Source organism: Micropterus salmoides, unplaced genomic scaffold (genome assembly GCF_014851395.1).
Source record: "Micropterus salmoides isolate LMB-PRFRI ecotype aquatic unplaced genomic scaffold, ASM1485139v1 Ms_hic_scaffold_7, whole genome shotgun sequence".
Classification (NCBI taxonomy): domain Eukaryota; kingdom Metazoa; phylum Chordata; class Actinopteri; order Centrarchiformes; family Centrarchidae; genus Micropterus; species Micropterus salmoides.
In genome coordinates this window covers 4,731,751-4,753,238 of record NW_024044459.1, presented here as the reverse complement: position 1 = coordinate 4,753,238, position 21,488 = coordinate 4,731,751, and the positions used below count along the sequence as shown (strand labels likewise).

Sequence of the window (21,488 nt, the reverse complement as noted above, 5' to 3'; positions counted from 1 at the left end):
ACAATAGCAGTGGTGCAGTAGGGCTCAGGGTTAACTGCTGCTCTTGTTGTCTCTACAGAGCAGCCCGAGCATTCGGAGAATACCTTTCCAATACCAATCCGGAGAACCGCAACGGAGCAGGTAGGTGACACACACAGTGTTGAAATAAAATCATTATGTAGCACCCAATAACTAGCCTTGTCAGCTGAAGTAAACAGAGGAAAAGAGTAGCTTTCTGCTACTATATATAGCATGAAAAAATGAGTTTCCATGAGTTAGTTACAAGCCTGCAGCATTGTAGAAGGAGCATCTATCCTCCGTGACCCTCCAGGACATCTGGGCTTTTGATTATGCCAAAGCTAATCATGTACTGTACCAGCTCATCCATTTCCAAATATTTCATCATTCCTCTCCTTGCTCTTTTCTATCACTCAGCCACCTTTCTCTTCTTATCCTCCCGAAAGCTCTGCTGTCTCGCAAATGTTTACCACTCTGTTGCCAAAGCTACAAATCCCAAAGCACAACAGTCTCTCTTCATTTACATTTATATTTAATGTATTTATCTGGTACTCCTTTACAAAAGCTGTATAAATTACAGCTTTCTAAACCCAGAGATTTACTTCTCTTCATCTTATTTTCTTTCTCTGTATCTCCAGATCATCTCTTGTCTGACACCTTCCCCGGACAGGACTGCGACTCTCCAGACGTCAGCCGCTTGCATAACAACAATCTGCCACCACGGAGCCGCTGTTTGCCCATTGCTAAACCCAACCAGTCCAGCCAATCCAACCCCAGTGCTCATCTACAGTCTCAGCCTCAGGCCAACACCCTCCAGGCTCAGGCACCTTTGGGCCCCTCCAAACGTCGACTCTCTGTTGAGCGCAGCCTCTCCTCAGAGGACCCACCACGTGCCAGAGAACCAGAGCAGAGCGCGGTGGTGAAGCCGGCCAGGGTGTACACAATCACCAGGGAAGGAGGGATGACCCTGGGGGGCCGTGGCAGTGAGGAGAGCCTGGAGCTGGAGGTGCTGAAGGGCACCAGGGAGCAGCTTCTGTCCCAGGCCCCTGCCTCTGGCAACCACAACCCGTCCTGCACCACCCAGCCATCCGCCACAGCCGCCCGTGGTAGCCATCACCGTAGTAGCCATCACCGCAGCAACAATCACCATGCCCACCCGCATCACGGAGGCTTGACATCATCGTCGCAGCCGCTGCAGAGCTCAGGGAGTGCCAACAACATCCGGGACTGGGGGATGAGGAGAGGGGGGTCGCGGGACGACTACACCCCAGACTGCGTGGCCTGCATTCGGGCTCCGTGTCAGAGCCAGCGCTCCCTGGACATGGAGACCTCACCGCGAGATGGAGGAAAGCATCGCAAGAAACTGGAGAGGATGTACAGCGAGGACAGAGCGTCTACTGATGACAGGGGTAAAGATAGATGAATGGGAAGATGGATGGGAGCTTAAATAAATATGAAAGAGAGAAGAGAATTTGCTATGCGGTTCATGTATTAACCTATAATTTGCAAAGTAACAGGTGTGACAAAATGTTTGCAATACCTAAACATACCGTGAATTTTATGTGAATAAAAAAACAAAACAAAGTGTAATTCACCCCATTCACCCTCAGATCTTTCACTTCACACTTTGTCATCATGCATTCACTTGCCTCCTCCGCTAATTGTAAGGGCCGCTTTTGAATGTTCTGCTCGCTGATGCCACGCCTTCCTTTTGTTTTCTCTGTTTGCAGAGGACAATCCTAATAGCTGGTTCCCCAAAGAGAATATGTTCAGCTTTCAGACAGCCACCACCACCATGCAGGCGTGAGTATGGCATGGAAATCCGCCTTCACTCCCACTCTGTACATCACAGTGTCTTACTGCCTGACCACCGTGTTGGCAGGATATGGCTCCGTTTTTTTCCTTCCAACACTTACAGCTCAAATGTAGTCTTCTACTACAAAGTCTTAATGAGCTTTTCACACATTTCTCACTTGTTGGTTATGAAGCCAGAACAACTTGTTATAATAAGTATAAGTATTGGCCAGTTATAGTTGTCACTTCTGTTATCCACCTTTTAGGTAACGTCTCTGAGCTGTGGACGTTATTGACTGCCATAAATGAAATACATTTTTTAACCAAATTGGAATGAAATTTTTCATTTGATTAAGCATAATAAACAAATCAGTTTAATTGAAAAAATGTTAAATGCACTTTTCTTTTCCAGTTCAAATTGGCAGAAAATGTGCAGCCAAAACTTGAAATCAAATTTGCAAAGTGAACTTTTGCACATTGATAATGCAAAGAGAAATTTGTGCCCTTTGTATGGTATTTTTTATACCCACCTATTACGAAAATTGCCAGTTTCATTTGACATAGTCAAATATCAACACATAATTTAAAATCAAATGCGGTCCATTTTGCAGTTCTATTTTTAAATTTAAGTTGCACTTTGCTAAAAGACAACATGTCAAGCTTGCTTTTTTGTTCCTGTTGTTTGCAAAAACAGCGGTGATACTATTTTTAATAGTTACAGTGGATGGGCAGGTTTTGAAATCATGAATAATTGAAACTCCAGCAGAGCAGAGGTGACAGGAGAAATAAAAAGGATTGGCAAGCATGACATGCATATTTCATTTCATTTATCAGAATCACATAATTTATATCATATATAATTTATCATTTATGTTGTTAATAATAGATTGTCAGTGTGTTGTCTGGTTTCTTATTTGTAGACCGGATGCCAAAACTATCTCTGCAGACCATGGCATGCCCAATTGGTTAACATGGGCGCTGAAAGGAAGCATGCAGCACTTCTTAGTGCTTCTCATAGGTGTCATTCACACTGGGGACGCTGGGGACATGTGCCCACCTCTTTTTTTAAAGCATAATTTGTTTTTAAAAAATGTTCTGAAATATAGCTTGCAGTTAAATAACAAATGAAAATACCTTTAGAAAAGTTTATTTGCACATTAAGAAAACATGCAATTAAAATATAGAAGAAACAAATGTGCATTGTCAAAAAAAAGTAACTAAAGCTAACAAGCTACTGATTATAAAATGACCCAAAAACATGCGGCACCAATCAGTAACTCTAGCAACTTCTATGCACAAAAAAGGGAGCGTTTTCCGTTGTCCCCCTTTGAACATGACAAAAGAGGAGGAAGACTTAATCATGCCTACATATATGTTGCCTCAGCAGGGATGATATTACATGAGAAAAGTTGTTCTACAGAGAAGCAGATCTTAAAGCAACATAGAATGCCTGAGAGCTCCACTGTATTATATTCTAATTATATATTTGGAAATGTCACCTGCCACTCCACCATAATTTTGTGTTTCCTTTGACATAAATAAATGCATTTCCACCATAAATTTGTGCAGAAACTTTCACCAGAATGCAGGAAATTAAGTGTTTAGAGATCAAAATTTTCTGGGGGAGGTCACCCCAGACCTCCTGTTCATGTATCTCGGCATTGAGGATATCTTTAAAACACCGTTTAAGGATCTTTTTGTCACGTTCTTGTGAACCTAATATCACTTATCATGACGCATCATGAGCCATATGTCATCACTTTTCAACACAAAGTGATGCCCTTAGTGGTTCCACCTCCCTTCTGAACTTGCCGTTAGTTAGCAAGCAATCAGCTAGCAAACTCATCAGCTTAGTGGCTAACAAAGCAGTTCATTTTCACATTTCTCAGTTAACTGAATTCAAGCATTTTGTAACTTTTTCTTCATAACTGTCGGTTAACCATTGTGAAGCTATTTATACCCCAACGGAGGAGGAAAAGTGGTGATACACAGCTACCAAGTTGCAATAGCTTCCTCCATTTTGGACTCTCTAGCTCTCCGTCCCCTCAAAGATCAGCTCTGGCATTGTTCAGTGGGCAAGTTCGTGGGTCAGAGTTTAACTGGATGCAAAACATTTGCATGGATTTACTTCACCCCCACGAACAAATCCACTAATCATGGTGATTCCTTTGGAAATAATTGATTTAAATGCTGGTTAGAGAGATCTTTACTTGGACTTTTTGACATTGATATTCTCCCATTTAAAGAATAAAACACCAACTTGTCAACTTGAACAATTGACCAGATTTAGAAAGTAAAGAATGTGTGTTGGTCTAAACTGTTCACATGGATAAACCAACACACACACGCACACACATGTGCCCTCCACTCTTTGCGACTAGTAAATTATCACCTATCACCCAGATCTTATAATTATGACCCTCAAATAGACTTGATCTTTCCCCTCGTCTCTCCCACGCTCCCTCTTCTCTCTCTACATGTCAGCCTTTCTCCTCCCTTTTTCCATCTGTTTCCATCTGCCAGTGTCACTATTAGGGTCAGACTGATATATGGGCATGACACTGGCCTGTGATTAAAATGACTGGCCAATCAGTGTTTCACCTCCAATAAGATGGGTTTGTTGTGATTTGATTAATTACACATTTTTTGTAGAATTGATCAAATTATTTGTCTATGGACAGTCTTTAAACTCTTCTAATGAGACATTTTGATCAGGTAGGTATACATATTATCCTCATCAGAGCTGTAGAAAGAATCTGTCCTTGCTCACATATTTTGAGTTTATATACTTTTCTACTCCAGGTGAGTTTTTTTTTGCTCATTGTATCCTCACCTGAAAGTGAGAACTGCAACATAAAGCAATCTGTGATGTGTGTGTGGAGTATTTGGCTGGACCTGTTGCTAACCTCTCTTTCATTTTGTCCTCTCTTCTTCCTCTCCTCTCTATGTGGTGGCTTTCCAAACCACGACTGTAGAATATCGTGAGTAACCCTTTCAACCGCCCCCACTGTTCTTCCTCATTGCTCTTTCTTTTTCTCACTCTGTCAGTTAGGTAACATGTCTTGAAATGCCTTTTCCTCATGTGGCTTTGTGCTATTCAGTCTGCTGTGTCCTCAACCCAACAACCTCAGTGTCTTATGGACTGTGTGTTTGAAGTTATTGATTCAGTCAGTAGTCAACTGAAGTGCAGGGAAGGTACTGTACACCGGGAATGAAATGAGAATCAGCAATACTGAATGCACAGGAATATTCTAGTTACACAAATAGTGTATCAAGTTAAAGGGTTAAAGTATCGGTGTACCTCGTCTGAATAGTGACAGCTGCTTAACTGATGCGATCTTTCATACATTACACAGCAACACATTGCAACACTGACTTAATACACACACTTAATGTCTGCCTAAAGCTGCTTATGCAGCTATCATGAAAAGCATATTGGTCAAAGCAAAGCATTGCGTCCAGCAACGCCATTTCATTGTGGTTAATTGTTAAGAAAGGCACAGAAGAAGCCGATGAATAAGACATGTAACAATAGGTATTCATTTATCTAGCATTAGTGCTGCTTTAGCATTATAAAAGAGAGAAGTCACATTAATTAATTACTCAGTCAAACTCAATAATAAGTTCTTTGCATGTGCAAATTACATTCAGCCAAATATGGTTTCTTCACAATAAAAAGGAGCAGCACCACTCTCAAACGTAGAGAGTGGGCTGTATGGTTTTGTAGATCAAAGAGGAAGAGATCAGCAGAGTGGTCAGTCTCTCTCTGCATAAATAATCACGCAGATCGCACACTTTTCTCTCTCTGGTTCTCTGGTTAGCAGGTAGCTTAGTGAATCTGATTAGAAGCAGCTTGATCTTTCGGTATATAAAGCTAACATTAGCTCAGCAAGTACACAGCAAAGCTGACAGCAGTTTCATTAGTTAGGGGTCCTTAGATATGAAAACTTTCACATTGTGACAAAACTCTTAACAGCAGTTTGTAACTATAACCAAAAGTGGGCTAGCGCTACTAACTGTGTAGCAGATGTACTGTAAAATCCTGTTAAGCATATTGGCTGTATGATCACAAAAGCATTTCTTTATGAAATCTGAGACATAAAATTGCCATTACTGAACAGGAATATTGCCATGTAATTTTATTTCTAACCACTTGGTTGAATTTCGGTGGGAAATCTACTGGATTGCTTCAAAAGCACAAAAGAGGAAGAGGGCTCTCAGCTTTCAGAGATTCTGGTGATGGCAGCTAGTGGAAAGAGTGACAGGCTGAAGGAAGAGTCACTTCCAACATGTTCATCTTTTTCAGGGAGAGGGAAGAGAAAGTGATTGAGCTTATGGGGGAATGGTGTAATAGCAATGCACAGGCAGAGCTATGCAGGCTGTTGGATAATAAGCACTGTACGCAGTCCACTGACTTCAGCCCGTTGTTTGTCGTCCCAGAGCTCGTCAGCTGTCGCTCTGTCAGTCAGAACCAGGCTGCAGGACATGACTTCATTTCTAGACATACGTTGTCACTGATGATTCTCATTATGCTTGACATCCTGTCAGAACCATTACTGTCCCCTTCAGGAAAGACACACCCACGCTCACCAACTTACACTGGCAGAATGAGAAATAACATCGCTAGACAGAAAAAAATAAAGTAAAAAAATAAAGTGTTATAATTAATTTTTAAATAAGATATAAATGAAAAAGACTCAAAGATGACAGCGAGTCATTAGTATCAGGAGTTGGCTGGCTAATGACTTAACGATATAGTTATCTCACATTGGATAGGCAGTTCCCTGGTTACTCCTCAGTGTCTCTCTTGTAGATCCCTATCCTGCATTGTGGTCCTAGTGTGTGTGTGCGTGTACTACCTGAGAATATTCACAATGTCTTCCTCCTCTGGTGGAATAAACATCCCTGTGCTGCTAACTCTAACCACTCAGCAGAGTTAACCAAACCTCTCACTAACCCTTATGGACTTAATACCCCTTTATTGTTGCCCCTTTATTGTTGCCCCAAACCATCATGAATGGAACTTTATATTCATGCCTGAACCCAACTAGACTCAAAGGGCTTAAATCTAGTACATTTTTCTTAATGTTGTGGCATTTCACTCAGGGCTATTTAAAAAAATAACTACTGTAGTAGGACTGTATGATTTCTGAGTTAAATCAGTTCTGGAAAGATTATTTACCCTTTGGGCCAGTTTGGGTTCTGACAAAAATGATTTGGTGTTACGTCAGGTGCAGCGAAAACTTTAAACTTTATTTCCCCACAAAACCACTTAACGCTTTGACATCCTGGCAGGGCTTTCCGAGGCATTGCTGAGAAAAAGAGGCGGAAAAGAGAGCAGGAGGCAGCCACCATGATGGAGAGGTACCGTGTCCTGGCTGTCCTGTCCTGTCCTGTGTGGTTCCCAACTGTCCCTGTTACAGTTCCCTTATTACACAGCAAAGAAATACCCTTCTTGACAAGACTCATCATCAGTCTCAAATCAGATCTTTAAAACTCGTTTTTTCTTAAATGACCATTTGGCTGATTTTTAACCTTATCTCTATGTGTACTGTAAATTGTCTAATAGTGGTGATGGCACAATGGATAAGACACATGCCTCCCCACTGTGACCCATCCACCATTGTGTCCCTGAGCAAGACACTTAACCCTTAGTTGCTCCAGAGGCGTGTGACCTCTGACATGTATAGCAATTGTAAGTCGCTTTGGATAAAAGCGTCAGCTAAAATGAATAAATGTAATAGCCTAGGGCCTTTATTAACCTCATCTGCCAAGACAACCTTTTTCTTTTCGAGCTACTGACAATACTTCCAGCACAGGCGTTTCACTGTTAAAACACTCCAGCAGCTCCTAAAGCCCCCCTGTTTCTGATAGGCTTTTACTTTGAAACATCTAACTATTGAGTTTTATTGACATGTTACATCGTTCAACATCTGACAATGTACTTCCTCTACAACCTCTGCAAAAAGGGATTGAACAGCCTCCTGTGCGCACAATCCACTGGCACAGCAATCCCACTTTTAGTTCATCGATGTGTGACGCCTCCTGATGGCCAGCACTCGGCTATAAAAACATTTAATAACCAAGATTACTGCATACAGCAGGCAAGATAAAATATGTGTATGTAAACTTCAATTTTTAAAACCTTCAAAGGCCTTTTTGAGGAAACTGAATACATTGCAACAAATACACCGTTAACAAAAAACAGCAAATTAACCAGATGCTTTATTTATTGTGTACTTATTAACTGTACTTGTTATTAATAATTCTAACAAGTGATAGCTATAAATAGCCAATCAGCGATTTTTCCTTTTAACCACAAGAAGCAAGATGAACAACATAAACAATTACCACTAAAAATGCCACTAAAATGTGAAATCCAGCTTGTAAATAATGTCATAAAAATGTCTGAATAATACGGATCACGTGATGACACATTCAACAATGCTCTTAATAATTTTCATTAACAGTAGGTGAAATGACGTCATGTCGATCACATCCTCTGTCACCTCTGTTATTATCTCTGAAAACATGATTACTCACGCTCCTCACGCCCCTCTCGCTCCTTTAATGTTAACAGTTTGATTCTCTGACTATAAATGCATATAAATAGAACAAATTGTGTCAAATTGCGTCTGTGCCTCCATATCCTGCTGACTCTTCTTGTTCCACGTATGCTTAGTTACTATGTTTTTACACAGGAAACAAAACATTCTTTGTCCTCCTGTCCTCAACTGCTGCTATAGGGCCATCACAAACCTTGTAATAGCTTCCTATGGTGTGTGTGTGTGTGTGTGCAGTGAGTCCTTGAGGCTGTGGGTTTAATCAGTGTTCCTCACTGAACACTGACGTGTGAAAGCGAGGTCTATCAATACAAGGCCGTAGCTCACTGCTCAGTGGCTGGCACTCAAAGTGAACAAATCGATCAGTATTTGGCAACAGACCTCACAGCCACCGAGGCTTGATACATGCCATTCGTTGTTTGAGCCTATGTGTGTATTTGTGTGTGTTGCAGTGAAGGAGAACTATTTTTCTTTTAATAGAAAGTTACATCTCAGTTTCATAAATAGAATTATGCATGTTTGAATAAACAAACTGTTTCTTTGCAAAGCATTTAGAAAGGTCACAGGCCGATTGAGAGGGTTGTGTGAGATAGCTGCAGACCCACACATATGCATGCACACACACTAACATGAATTTGACTTGGTGGTCTTGATGCGCGGGTGTTAGTGATTTTAAAAGCTGTTGTCACTCAGTGTGAAAATATAACACTGGCTGACGGATGATGGATCCCCCTCTCCTCTGAGTCATCCCTCTATTTTAGGCTCTGCCTTCACGACTCCTGCAATCACAACTGACATGTCAACATTGTTCTTTGGAATGCCTTAAAACTGCACTATGGATACAAAATAGCTTGAGAATCCCAAAACTAAAATGGAACGCATGGGAGGTGTGCGTGCTTTGCATTTTTCTGTGACACCTCGCTGCTCTTTGGTTAGGGATACACTAATACATCAGTTGATATTGGCTTTTTATTAACGACAAGGCCTTTTGTTTGACTTTGTTGTTCAGTACGAAGTGACATAAACAAGCTAGCAATAAATAATTAGGGAGGTGGGTCTTATTAAAAATAATGAGTAGTGGGGTTGTGGACCAGCCATATCAGTTTTCAGTTGTCTTATCACAGCTTCACAAAGCTACCTACTTGCAATTCAGGGAAGTTTGCACTGGTAATAAGGCTCAAAATGCAGCCTACTGAGACTAAAAACAACAAAATAATAAAAATCCTGCATCAAGGCTGTGATTGTTTTGCATATTCAAACAGTACAGCCCACATCATACAGCTGTGGATTGTCAGTACCAGATGTTTCAGCTAAATAGACCAATTTAATAATCAGTTTCAGCACAAACGTCAGCACACTGGCTACAGGTTAGCTAACCTTAGCTTTCAAATTATATAGCAGGGACAGAATGAACAAAGCAGAATCCATGGCTTCACTTCTCATAACCAGAGATAATACCATGTCAACAAATACACACCGAGAGCACAAATCTGTGTGTAGTATTTTTCTCTGTTAGATCTGTTTTGAGACAAACTCTATAGTTCAACTGTTCACGATGCTGTTTATAGAACTGTTGTGACTCAAGACAATTAATGTAGCTAGCTATCATTGACTTTACGTTTTGACTGAAAGTAACCCTTAAAAAAATTAATTGCCATGATGTAGATATTTTTCAATGTGTAAAATCATTTGAAATTCATTTTATTAAGTCGATATATCGCCCAGCTCTAAAATGTACTCCAGTGATTGCACGTCAGTAAAGTTGGGGGACTAGCAAGAGACAGATTTGAAAACAATCAATCTCCAAAGCCTTTGAAATCCTACATTTCCCACAATGCATGGGGTATTTCAAACCCCATGCTCCCTGTTTGTAATCCAGGCTTTCCATTAAAAATGGAGCTGATGACATCACTTGGATTATTTTCTCTGACTTTACAAGGTCCTTCCAAAGCCACAAAAGCCATTATTACAGCTGTTTTGTAATAAATTTCCCAATTATGGGTGAACTGATCTTCACGTGTAAAATCAGTGGAGTTCCCTTTAAACAACTGTTCATTTGAGTGCCAGTAATTTTGCAATACTCCAGCTGAGGCAGTGTGTACCTTCTACAAGAAGCTTTTGTTTTCATACTGTAGCTTCAGATAGGGGTGACATGACCATATTTCTCATTGAGGTGAAAAGTTGGCCTATGATATCAGCATGAGTGTGAGGGTGAAATTAGCCTATAAGATGCCCCCACCACTTTTAAATCGTTTGTGTGGCAGCATTTTGGGTATCCAGTGGAAACAATAAACGGCAACAGAGAGACAGACAAGACATGAACAATATGTAAGCAACATTTCAAAATGCTACTGCATTGTTTTGCAATTTCTTGACTTTCAGTCATTGAAGACTTCTTAAAAATAGTGTTAAACTCTCGTGAAATTCTTGCAAACCCAATATCATGGATCGTCTTGTCTGATGAGCTATGTGTATTGTCTCATCTTAACTTAAAGAGTGACAGACATTTTTGCCTTTATTCCAAAAAGGATAGAGAGAGACAGGAAATTAGGTAGAGAGGGGATGACACACAGCAAAGGGCTGCAGGCCAGAGTTGAACCTGGGATGCTGCCATAAGGACTCGGCCTTGTACATGGGGTGCGCGCTTTACTGACTGAGCTAGACAGCAACCCGCGTTTCTCTTTTCTTATTCTCTTTCTGTCGCACCCCTTTTCTCGAGCGGTATGAAACATGAATCATACAATGCCTTTGATGAAAAAAATGAAATCCAGGCATTTGTTTGTCACCGGGGGCACAACCTGTGCGGAAGTAATGCCAGGCAGGCACCCAACAGAGCAGGAACGTAATTTAAAGATTTCTTCTCTTGCAGGGGTTTATAAAAACTTTGATATGACATGTCTGAGTAACTTCAAACACTCATCATTTAAAGAATTACACTGGCACCTTTTTTGGTCCAGTGTATCAAGTGCATCAATCAATCAAACCATTGGTACCAAAACCACCTCAATGTCAGATCTTTTAATGCTAAACTGTTAGCAGGCAGCATAGATACAACAATAACAATTAGTTATCTAGAATGTTTCCTTTAAATTCCATCATTTTAAGGCCCAGCCACACCAGAAAATTCATCTGTGCATCTTTGTAAAAAAAGAGATGACCTACAGACTTGCTAGTGACACATGGACTACTCACAGGTTGCTAGTGTTGACTGTAGCTTGCGAGATAAGGCACTAGCCAGCCAGGACCATTCTCTCCGCTAGCGAGTTTACTGTCATTTAGCAAGCTCTTTAGCTTGGTTCCTAAAGGAACAATGAGTTCTCCTTGCTTGTTTTGTATAAAACAAATAAAAGTCTTATTTTATATTTTTTATTTTGTATTATTTTATGTATAAAATATTAGACTGGGACTTTAAGGTACTCTGTAGCATAATGTGTGCTAACATGTTACTGTGTGCTCGAGATGGAGCTATGTTCTGGAGAAACAGAGCTGATTTTGGTACCAATCTTCTTGTCACAGCTCTGGCAAGGATCCACAGTGGCTTCTTGCCTGTGCTTTCTGTTCATCTGTTTTTATAAGTTTATCTTTTCATTCCCTGGCTCTGTTCCTCTGTTCTGCTCCTCGTTCTTGATGTCTTTGTCTCCTTCTTCTCTTCCCTAAAATGGTAGAAATTTCCGCAAACACCTTAGGATGGTGGGCAGCCGCAGGATGAAGGTCCAGAGTAAGTCTTTCACTGTATTTGTCTGCATGTACTGTATGTGTGTTGATGTCAGTACGTTTTCATTCATTCATGCTCCACAACATGTACCATCATAACATCGGACTTGAGGTTCATCAGAATTTCTTTGTGCTTTATGCATGGAGCAACAGAACTGTGCATGTTTATAGGATTATTGTGTTAAGAGTATGTTTATGAATCATTCCTTAAAACCCTTGTTGTTAACTGATTTTCGTTTAGACTGGTCTATGTGTATGTTAGTGTGTTTCTGCAGCTGAGACTGTGCACTTAAATTTGCTTTAGAAAAAGAATTGTGTCATTTTTATCAGTCTATGGAAACCCCTATGACTCTAACCCAGGAGATTGAGATGAATCAACTAAAGATTGCAACATTTTTCACTGGAATTGGCTCAGTTTTCTCAAAGCCTTTGTCTTTCAGTGATACAAATAGACACCAAAATGAACAATAGTCCTGCCCATGAGTGGGGCTTGGTGATAGGAATTTGAATTTGATCAATAATATTAATAAGAATGTCATTTACTGAGATATATCGATATATAATATCCTATAATGAATAAATGCATAATACATTTTCTCTCGATTCTGTCAAAAATGTTCTCAGTATTGTAATCGATTAGCCACGCAAGTCATTTTCCAAGCAAAAATGCCAAACATCTGCTGATTCTGCATTCACAATTGGGAGAATTATCTTATGTGGCAGTAAGAAAGATATCTGTGTTTGGACTGCTGGTCAGACAAAAGAAGGAATTTGATGATTTCATCTTAGGCTTTGGGGAGTTGTGATGGGCATTTTTCATGTGTAACCACACCCATCAGTGATGTCACAATGTACTGACACACCATGGCGCACACTGCTACATCACTGCAACAAGGTGGTTTAGGCCAGCAAAACTCTGATATTTATTGCTCTGTATGAAATTTTGTTAGATTTTAATTGCAATTTGCTTGGAATCCATCATAAAGAAATGTTGTCCAAATGACAAAAAACGGCAGACATCAAAACAGAATCCTTGTTTTTGGGGTTTATGATCCTTTAGAGAGTGTAGATGTGTGTCTGAGTGACTCTCTTCCCCCCAACTCCATCAGCCTTTGTCGACCGTCGAGCCAAGAGTTTCAGCCGCTCGTGGAGTGACCCCACCCCCGTCAAGCCTGACTCACTCCAGAGACATGACTCCAGAGACAGTGAGTCGATGCGCTCTCAAACACTTATGCACATGAATAAAAACACAGACACTTACTTTGCATAGTACATGCACACTTTTGTACAGACACGAAATGCTCATAAACACATAAGCACCTGACTCCAGAGACAGCGCATCTTTGCTTCCACACAAAATGCTCAAAAATGTCCCTAGAAACACATGCACACACTTTCAACACAAACACACACGCTAGTATGCAGACACACAAGATATGGTTGCTTTCATAGACACATCAAAGCTATAGACACACACGGAGCAAACGTACATGCATCTACATTACCACAGAGACACATGCCCTCTTGTTGTAGTGAATGACCAGAACTGTGTGTCTACAGTTTATCTGTTTGTAGTATGTGCTGGCTGTATCTCCACTACTCTCTGTATCTGTACTTGGCTGTTGTCATCCATCCACACAGCCATCCTCATTTTTCAACCTGTTGTCCATCCGCCAAATGCTTTTTGTTGTAGCGGTCTGAAACTGGCTGGGTGCATAATGAGAGTGGTGTCGTGTCATTTTGTGTCGTCTAAAGTAACAGGTGCAACGCTATTAAATGGAGCACCCTCCTCCCTAATTGTGTTTGTGTGTTATCCTTTCATCTCACCCTTTGTTCCTGTGTGTGTGTGTGTGTGTGTGTGTGTGTGTGTGTGTGAGTCAGGTGGCGAGCTTCAGACTTCCTCAGGGACACTAGATGAAGGGCTGGATGAGGATGCTGACTGGGAGGAGGAGAGGGAGATGGAGAGAGTGGCCTGTGAAGGGGAGGACTTCATCCCACCCAAAATCATGGTGAGGTTTCAAGTCAATTGAATTTCAAATAGACATTGAAGTTAAACAAAATATTTCCATCAAGTTCCATATGCCCTATTCAGCCAATGGTACTGAAGTTTCTCTGCATTTTTCCTTTTTTCCACAGTTGATATCCTCCAAGGTCCCAAAGGCAGAATATGTTCCCAACATAATTCGTAGGGACGACTCCTCCATCATCCCCATTCTCTATGTGAGTAGCAGCCATCGACAGATGTACACCACTGTTATATTTAGGTTTAAGGCATTGCGTGCTGTAATTATAAAAAAAAAAAAGTCTGTCATTGGCTTCAAAGACATGAAAAGCAATATGTTTAGATGGATGGAAAATTAAGATGCAACATTGCTTATTTTTACATCCTTACCATGAGGCACGAGCTTGGCCTGTTGATGCCACAGAAAAGGCCATGTTGTTACCCACATCGTGGCTATTTTATGACATTGTGACATCTCAGACTCAGCCTGTCAGGCTTAACGTTGGTCAGACTTGATTGGACATTCATCAGTATGAGCTGTATTTTGTCAACTGTGTCAGATGAAGTCAGATGATCACCAACATTATTAGGAATCATCCTCTGGGGGCCATGAATATCTGTGCCATATATCATGGCAATCCATAACACCTGTCGTGATATATTTAAGTACTCCACTAATTTAGCATTGCACTTCTATAACATTGTCAAACTGACGATGGACAGTTAAAAAAAAAGATCAAAACTGATGCAGTAGAACGAGATATCATCTTTTTTATTCTACATTTTCTTCTTTGCCAAAACCTGATGCCTATATTACCCACAATGCAACTCAAACTGTGGACAGTTCAATCTGCGATTCTGTTGTGTTATGCAACTAGCGGCTAATGTGGCCTCAAGCTGCTATCATCAGTAGAGATGGGGCTACGAGGTCTAGTAAGCAACCTCAAGTGGCATCAATTGAGATGTTTTATTTGTCAGACACAGCTCCCTCTGGAGCCACAAAATGCTTTATACAATTATTTTCACATACTAGCCAAGATAACCCATTACCCACTACCTATTGGGGGGGATTTGTAGGGAGAGCTGGACACTAGCCTTCCACTACCAGAGTACTGTACATCTTATTAACACAGTTTTACCATGACATTTAAAGGGGCCATGTGTAGTTTTCAGTGGCCTGTAGCAGTGAGGTTTCAGATTGCAACCACTACTTTCCCGAGTATGTGCTTGTGCATGTGCTCGAACTAATGAACATACCAAAACAGAGACAGAGACAACACACTGGAGACAGCATCACACAAAATGCTGTAAACTCAGCTAAACTCCCTCTGCAGTGTTACAGTAAGGGATGCAACAAAATGAAAATTCTTGGCCTAAGATGAAACCGAATATAGTGAAAAAATTTCCCGAATACCAAATACTGACCAAGTTTTTTCAAGTTTCTTTTCCATTTATTTTTCAGTCAACATGTGCTTTTTACTTAGTGTTTCTCACAGGATTTGGAGAGACTATGGTGGGTAGGTCCGAGGCCCAAGAGGGTCCGGTAAAGTAAATTACATGAGTCCGTTTACTTTTAATGGGCACATGTAATATTTCTTATACTTTCTGTGAATATAATCCCATTATTTATATCCTGTATGTACACCTTATTTTACAAACCACACATTGTCATATGTGTTTCGCTGCGCTAAATTCATCAAGTACCACCCAGTATGATAAATAATGTTGTATGTGGTTCTCGTATCACGTAACATGAAGACTTCAAAGCCTCTGTTCAGGTAGGACTCTCATACTGCAACACTCGTCTTTGTAAAGAGAGAAAATGACAGGATAAAGTAGCTAACCTGCCTGTCAGCTCGCACTGGTCCATTTAGGTGGATTTACCATAAAGGCGCAAATATATGTGCACTCCAAATTTAGGTGCGGCTAGCTTAACATTCAAAGCTGGTCATACCATTTTTTTTCCTTTTTTAAGAACATTGCCGACATGGTGAAGCATGTTTGGCAAAATTTGTCTGGTCTTTTGACTTATTAGGCCGAACACGAAAGAGCTTTTTTTGCTATTTTCAGCTGATTCATTTTGTTTGCCGAACATTGTGCGTCCCTAGTTACAGTAATGTTTTCATCAGCTTGATGTCAAACTATTAAAATGTTCGCTTAACGTTACATTGACTGCATTTAGCCGACAAAAAAACTATTTGTATAAATTTAACATAACGAAGCAAACAACACCAGATCTGTGCTGGTTGCACCACTGCCTTGCATCATTATAGTATATATATGTATACATAGCTAGTAAAAACAAATTGCTCCACATTTGCCTTGTACTGCTACATAATTTCTTGCAGCTGGTGAATTAGTGTCAAAAGCTATATAACTGTAGTATTTAGCCAGTAAGCTAACATTATCTAACATGAGCAACTAAAACACAAATTCAAAATCAAATACAGTATATTTCACATGCTTTGCAGTAATGTTTAATGTTAATGCTTACCTGTCCATAGAATAAAAGCCAACTCTGGGTCGGTTTTTATACCCAAACAAAACGGAGGCTCTCCATGATTCAAACACCTTCCTGATGTTGTCCGTGTTTTCGTCTGACATCTATCTGATTCTCATTTGGCTTGACGGGCTTCAGCACATAAAACATTTGTTTTTTATCCTTACATGGAGTTTGTGTTGGAGTCTGTGCTGTGCTGGGAGCCGTCCGTTTCTTGGTGTTAGTGAACGCCATCTCGTTACCTGCGGTGTTGTTGCTGTGTATAGAGTTAAATATCAGTATGCAAGAAGCTCAGGAGCGTCACAGCCTTTGTAAACCAATAGATTTCGCAGAAAATCTGATCCAGTTTCTTAACATAGGCAGCAGACTAGTGGCTGTTCCAAACAACCAAGAACGCATGCGAGGTCGCATGTGAGGTTACAACCAGTTCACACATAGAAAAAAGTGATTAATTTCATTAAAAAAACTTCATATAGCCCATTTAAGTGTGACTTCTACTAACTAACCAGATGTTTTATCTGTTGGATCAATCATCATACTATGAGGACAGTTTAAATGTTGTTTCATGCCTCTGCAGTGACTATTTTTCAGCACAAATCTGGAAAACTGATTTTGGTAGAACTTTTTTTCCAGTCTGACAATCATAGGCAAAGACCAGCAACAGCCGAGTACGCTATGGATTTGTTCAGTCAAGGACCCAAATTTCATTTTTGTCTGAGTGAAGAAGAGCACTGTCAATCATCCACTTGAAATGTCTCTCCTAAGCAATATACAGACTCATTTCAGGCTGACTTTGATGTTCGGTTAAGTGGTACCCTGTTCTTTTCTGTTCAGATGAAAACATAAAGGCAATCTTTTGCTAGTATTTTTTTTAAGAAAAGAGAACAAAATGCTTGAAGTCTGTAGTGAGATCCAACATTCTTTCAAGTATTGCCAAAACCCAATCACTTTTGTGTGGGTCAGAACATGGAGACAAATCCATTGTTTCATCTCCAGATTCTATGTAGTTTAAAACAAGCATACTACCTTATATACAATAAAACATAACCTTTTTAGCCAAGCTAGAGATGGCAATGTCAGTTTGTTGGTTGGTCAGCTGGTCCAGACTGAGATATGAAAATTGGATGCCTTACCATGAAATTTTGTAAAGATATTTGCACTTTCTGGATGACTAATGTTAATTACTGTTAATTACTGTGACATTCATATTCGTTTTTCCAATACTTTGGTTTGTGACCAAACACCTGCAATGACATGTACTCAGTACTCAGCTGTGCTGTGATTGAGCAATTTAAGTTTATTCCTGCAGTTGTTGTAAGTCACTCATCAAAAGTCTAATGGGATGTAATTGTGAAAGAATAAAATCAGTACTCTTAGAAAAATGTCTAAATTAAATCAGATTCCATTAATGGCTGTAAATGAACAAACGTTCTGTGTAGAAAATCAGTGGGTTGTTCAGTTTGATTCAATTTCAACTCAGTTTCATTTAAAGAAATAATAATTCTGTTTTAATCTTCCATTTTAAGGACCATGAACATGCCACGTTTGATGACATCCTTGGTGAGTGCGGCATGTGTTTTTTTTTCAACGTTAGCTCTTAAGTGAAAATGACTCTCCCAGTGTAAATGTGAAAAAGATGAGGGTGGAATAAGCTTCCTGGAGTGTTGAGATGAGTCATTGTTTTTGTACTTGTACACGTGTGTGTGTGTGTGTGTGTGTGTGTGTGTGTGTGTGTGTGTGTCAAGGGACAGCCAATTTATGTGTCTCATCATTACAGCAGAGTGGGAAAAGTGACACCCCCCCCCCTTCTGATTTCTGTTTCTCTCTCACCCAGAGGAGATAGAGAAGAAGCTGACTGCCTACAGAAAAGGCTGTAAAATCTGGAATATGCTCATTTTCTGTCAGGTGAGTGAAAGGAGAGGAATATTGTGACATTATCAGGTCACATTTTTCTAATGTACTGTTGAGCTGAAAATAGTCAGGTTAGTACTCTCTAACCAGTAGTAGTTAGTGGTCTCTAATTAAAAATATACATATAATATATGAGTATATTTAAAGTTTAATAGCATATTTTATGACAAATATTGACTTCTGGCAGCTTAAATTTTACAAAATCCATTTAATCCATCCTTTAATAGAACTTTAGACCAAACACAAAAGCTTAAGACTTAGGCCTCTCGTTTCACAGCGTTGAGCTGGTAGTAATGGCAGATAAAGCCGTGGTGGCTGGGTTATCCTAAACCGCTGACGAGCTGGGTGGAAGATTCCGCCTTCACCACCCATTATACAGAGAGCCCCTGGATTTTACACTGTTGCACAGACACACAGCCCCTATAATATTACACTGATGCAGTTATGGATCAGAGACCCAAAGCGTTCCATATTAAATAAGTCTGCTTTTTTATCATAATGACACTTTTCATGACAGTGGTGTTGGCACAGCGCTCTCACCTTTCAGCCAATGACATACCTTCTAACATAAAGGAAATATTGCAAGCCCTGAAACGACGGGGTGAAGTGACCTGGTACTTTATTTTTAATCCTTAAATATTAGTTTATGGTGTTTCCCACCTGCACACTGTTCTCATTTGTAGTCTGGATGAATAATGCAACACATCTCCTGCTGCCTGGAATGCATTAGGCATAATCAATATCAAATATCACGTTTAGGCTTGTTGTCCTTATGCACACGGAATTACATTTGGTTAAACAAGCCACATAATGATAAGAGATGCTAAGACACATTTCCTTACATATTGGACCCAGTGTTTCTCCTCAGATTTCCATCAGCAGCTGGAGATAAATATTTAGTAGCTTTACTTAAACTGCTACTGCTCCGTCCACAATCCCAATATTGCTGTGAAACTTAACAATATTTGCTTTAGCTTTTTGTTATTTTCTTACTGTTAGTTTTGAAAGCAGTGATTGGAGTTTTACACAGCTTCTGTTAAACATTACAGTTTGGGATTACACACAACATTATCAGTTCTTCAGACCATTTTAATTCTATAGAATATGAAGGGATGAGGGGACTTTTATACCTATATTCTATCTATAGTAACACAAACACCTTTCCCCAGGGAGGTCCAGGACATCTGTACTTGCTGAAGAATAAAGTTGCCACCTTTGCCAAGGTGGAGAAGGAGGAAGACATGATCCAGTAAGATGTATTACAAAAATGTATTTGTATTTGTGAAATTTATGAAAACAATGTAGCATACTGTATATTCATTGTAACTCTATTACATAGAGATCTATAGTATTCATTCAAACAGAGTTGTTTCAGCAGATTACTCTGTCTTAAGTTTCATCCTACATTAATAGCGTGCTGACAGTAGGGAACTGGTGATATTTTGTTTGTCATTAGTCACATGTTTTTAATGTAGGTAGTGTGGTAACATTTCCTTTTACCCTAATACACACATTTTACATTTAAATGATTTCAGGTGGCATGAAGGCATGTGATGGAATTATTCAAACCATAAAGTGCCTCCAAAAATGTGATGTGACTATCGTGTGGTTCCTCAATCCTACTCTTGATAAACCATCATTCAGTTTTGACCCACTTACTAACTCATCTTTCTCATGTCCTCTGCTGCTCTTACCCATATGTTGTTGATTCTCTGAACCTCTCGCCTCGCCTGTGTGTCCAGGTTCTGGCGGCGGCTCAGCAGGCTGATGAGTAAGCTGAACCCGGAGCCCAACCTCATACACATCATGGGCTGCTATGTGCTGGGGAGCGCTAATGGAGAAAAGGTAGTCGTCTTTGTATTCTGAGTCACGACAAGCCTCGAGGACAAATAAGACTCCCACACTCCACCAGTTAGTGCAAAAGTTTACCTAAAATGTCTGCATGCTTTTGACCTTGCTCTGTGAAAGGTGCTACACTAAATAAACTTCTTGCAGTGTCTAATGAGGTGAATGCAAATACACTTTTTGCGTATACATGGTAGAATAATGTATGAAGGAGCTGTTTCAGTGCGTGCAATGTAAGTGTTTTTTTTAGAAATCATTGGGGCAAGTGTATGAATTATGACCTTATCAACACCTTCTGCGCCCTGGCTACATATCTGATCTTGGAACAGGCTTGGGAGGGGGGGGGTAATGAAGAAGACACACACACACACACACACACACACACACACACACAAAAATGATGGAATGACACTCAATTAACACATACTCACACATGCACCCACTCACCCTTGCTGCAATTACACAATCACACATATACTTATACACTCGTACCTCTGCCATGATCCTTCCACCCCCACAGACTGATCCACACTATATGCAGACACATGCACATACAGCATATGCCCATGAACCTGCCCACACACTAAAATATTCATACTTTATCATGCAGCCACATCTAGAACCACTGTACAACTGCTTCTTATGACGGCTTACAGCAGTACCACTCATTGTTCTGCAGGTAAAAACTCATGTAGAGCTTCTCCTGCCCATTTCACCCAGAAGTCTGAAGTGAAAATTAATATATTAATATTCTGGGACTATTGGAGATAGGTTAGACCTTAATGCTAATAAAAGATGCAATGCAGTATGAAGCTGTGAGGGCTGTCAAGACACTTGCAGAGAAAAGCCACAAAACGTATGTCTGAGGAACTAATAAACCTCATAATGGTGCCAAATGTGGTAAATAAGTAATATTGAGGTAGATTAATATTTATAATATAATATAATTACCAAAAATAACCATCATTTAGAAGACAGGCAGCCAATGCAATCTGTTTAGCGTGGCACATTTAGAGAATAAGAATAAGACATACAGAACAGGATAAGAAAAACATCTTCACAACTTTGACAGTACATACCATATGTCACATTATGAAAAACCTGCAAATAAATAAAACACAGCAAATAAAGAGACCAATTCATTAAGAAAAAAGCTGCAAAT

General features: G+C 40.0%; 1 protein-coding gene across 2 annotated transcripts in view; it reads left to right on the top strand.

Annotated features, from left to right (window-relative positions):
- The window catches only part of nsmfb (NMDA receptor synaptonuclear signaling and neuronal migration factor b), a 55,659-nt gene that overhangs the window by 17,536 nt on the left and 16,635 nt on the right, over nt 1-21,488 (top strand). The window contains exons 2-13 of one of the 2 annotated variants that reach the window (XM_038703966.1): nt 59-120; nt 636-1,406; nt 1,728-1,800; nt 4,767-4,772; nt 12,020-12,072; nt 13,178-13,273; nt 13,950-14,077; nt 14,205-14,288; nt 18,097-18,130; nt 18,405-18,475; nt 19,651-19,730; nt 20,224-20,326. In XM_038703966.1, the coding sequence (XP_038559894.1) occupies nt 59-120; nt 636-1,406; nt 1,728-1,800; nt 4,767-4,772; nt 12,020-12,072; nt 13,178-13,273; nt 13,950-14,077; nt 14,205-14,288; nt 18,097-18,130; nt 18,405-18,475; nt 19,651-19,730; nt 20,224-20,326 (1,561 nt within the window). The remainder of the gene's footprint in view (nt 1-58; nt 121-635; nt 1,407-1,727; nt 1,801-4,766; nt 4,773-12,019; nt 12,073-13,177; nt 13,274-13,949; nt 14,078-14,204; nt 14,289-18,096; nt 18,131-18,404; nt 18,476-19,650; nt 19,731-20,223; nt 20,327-21,488) is intronic. The other variant, XM_038703967.1, reaches the window with a different exon arrangement.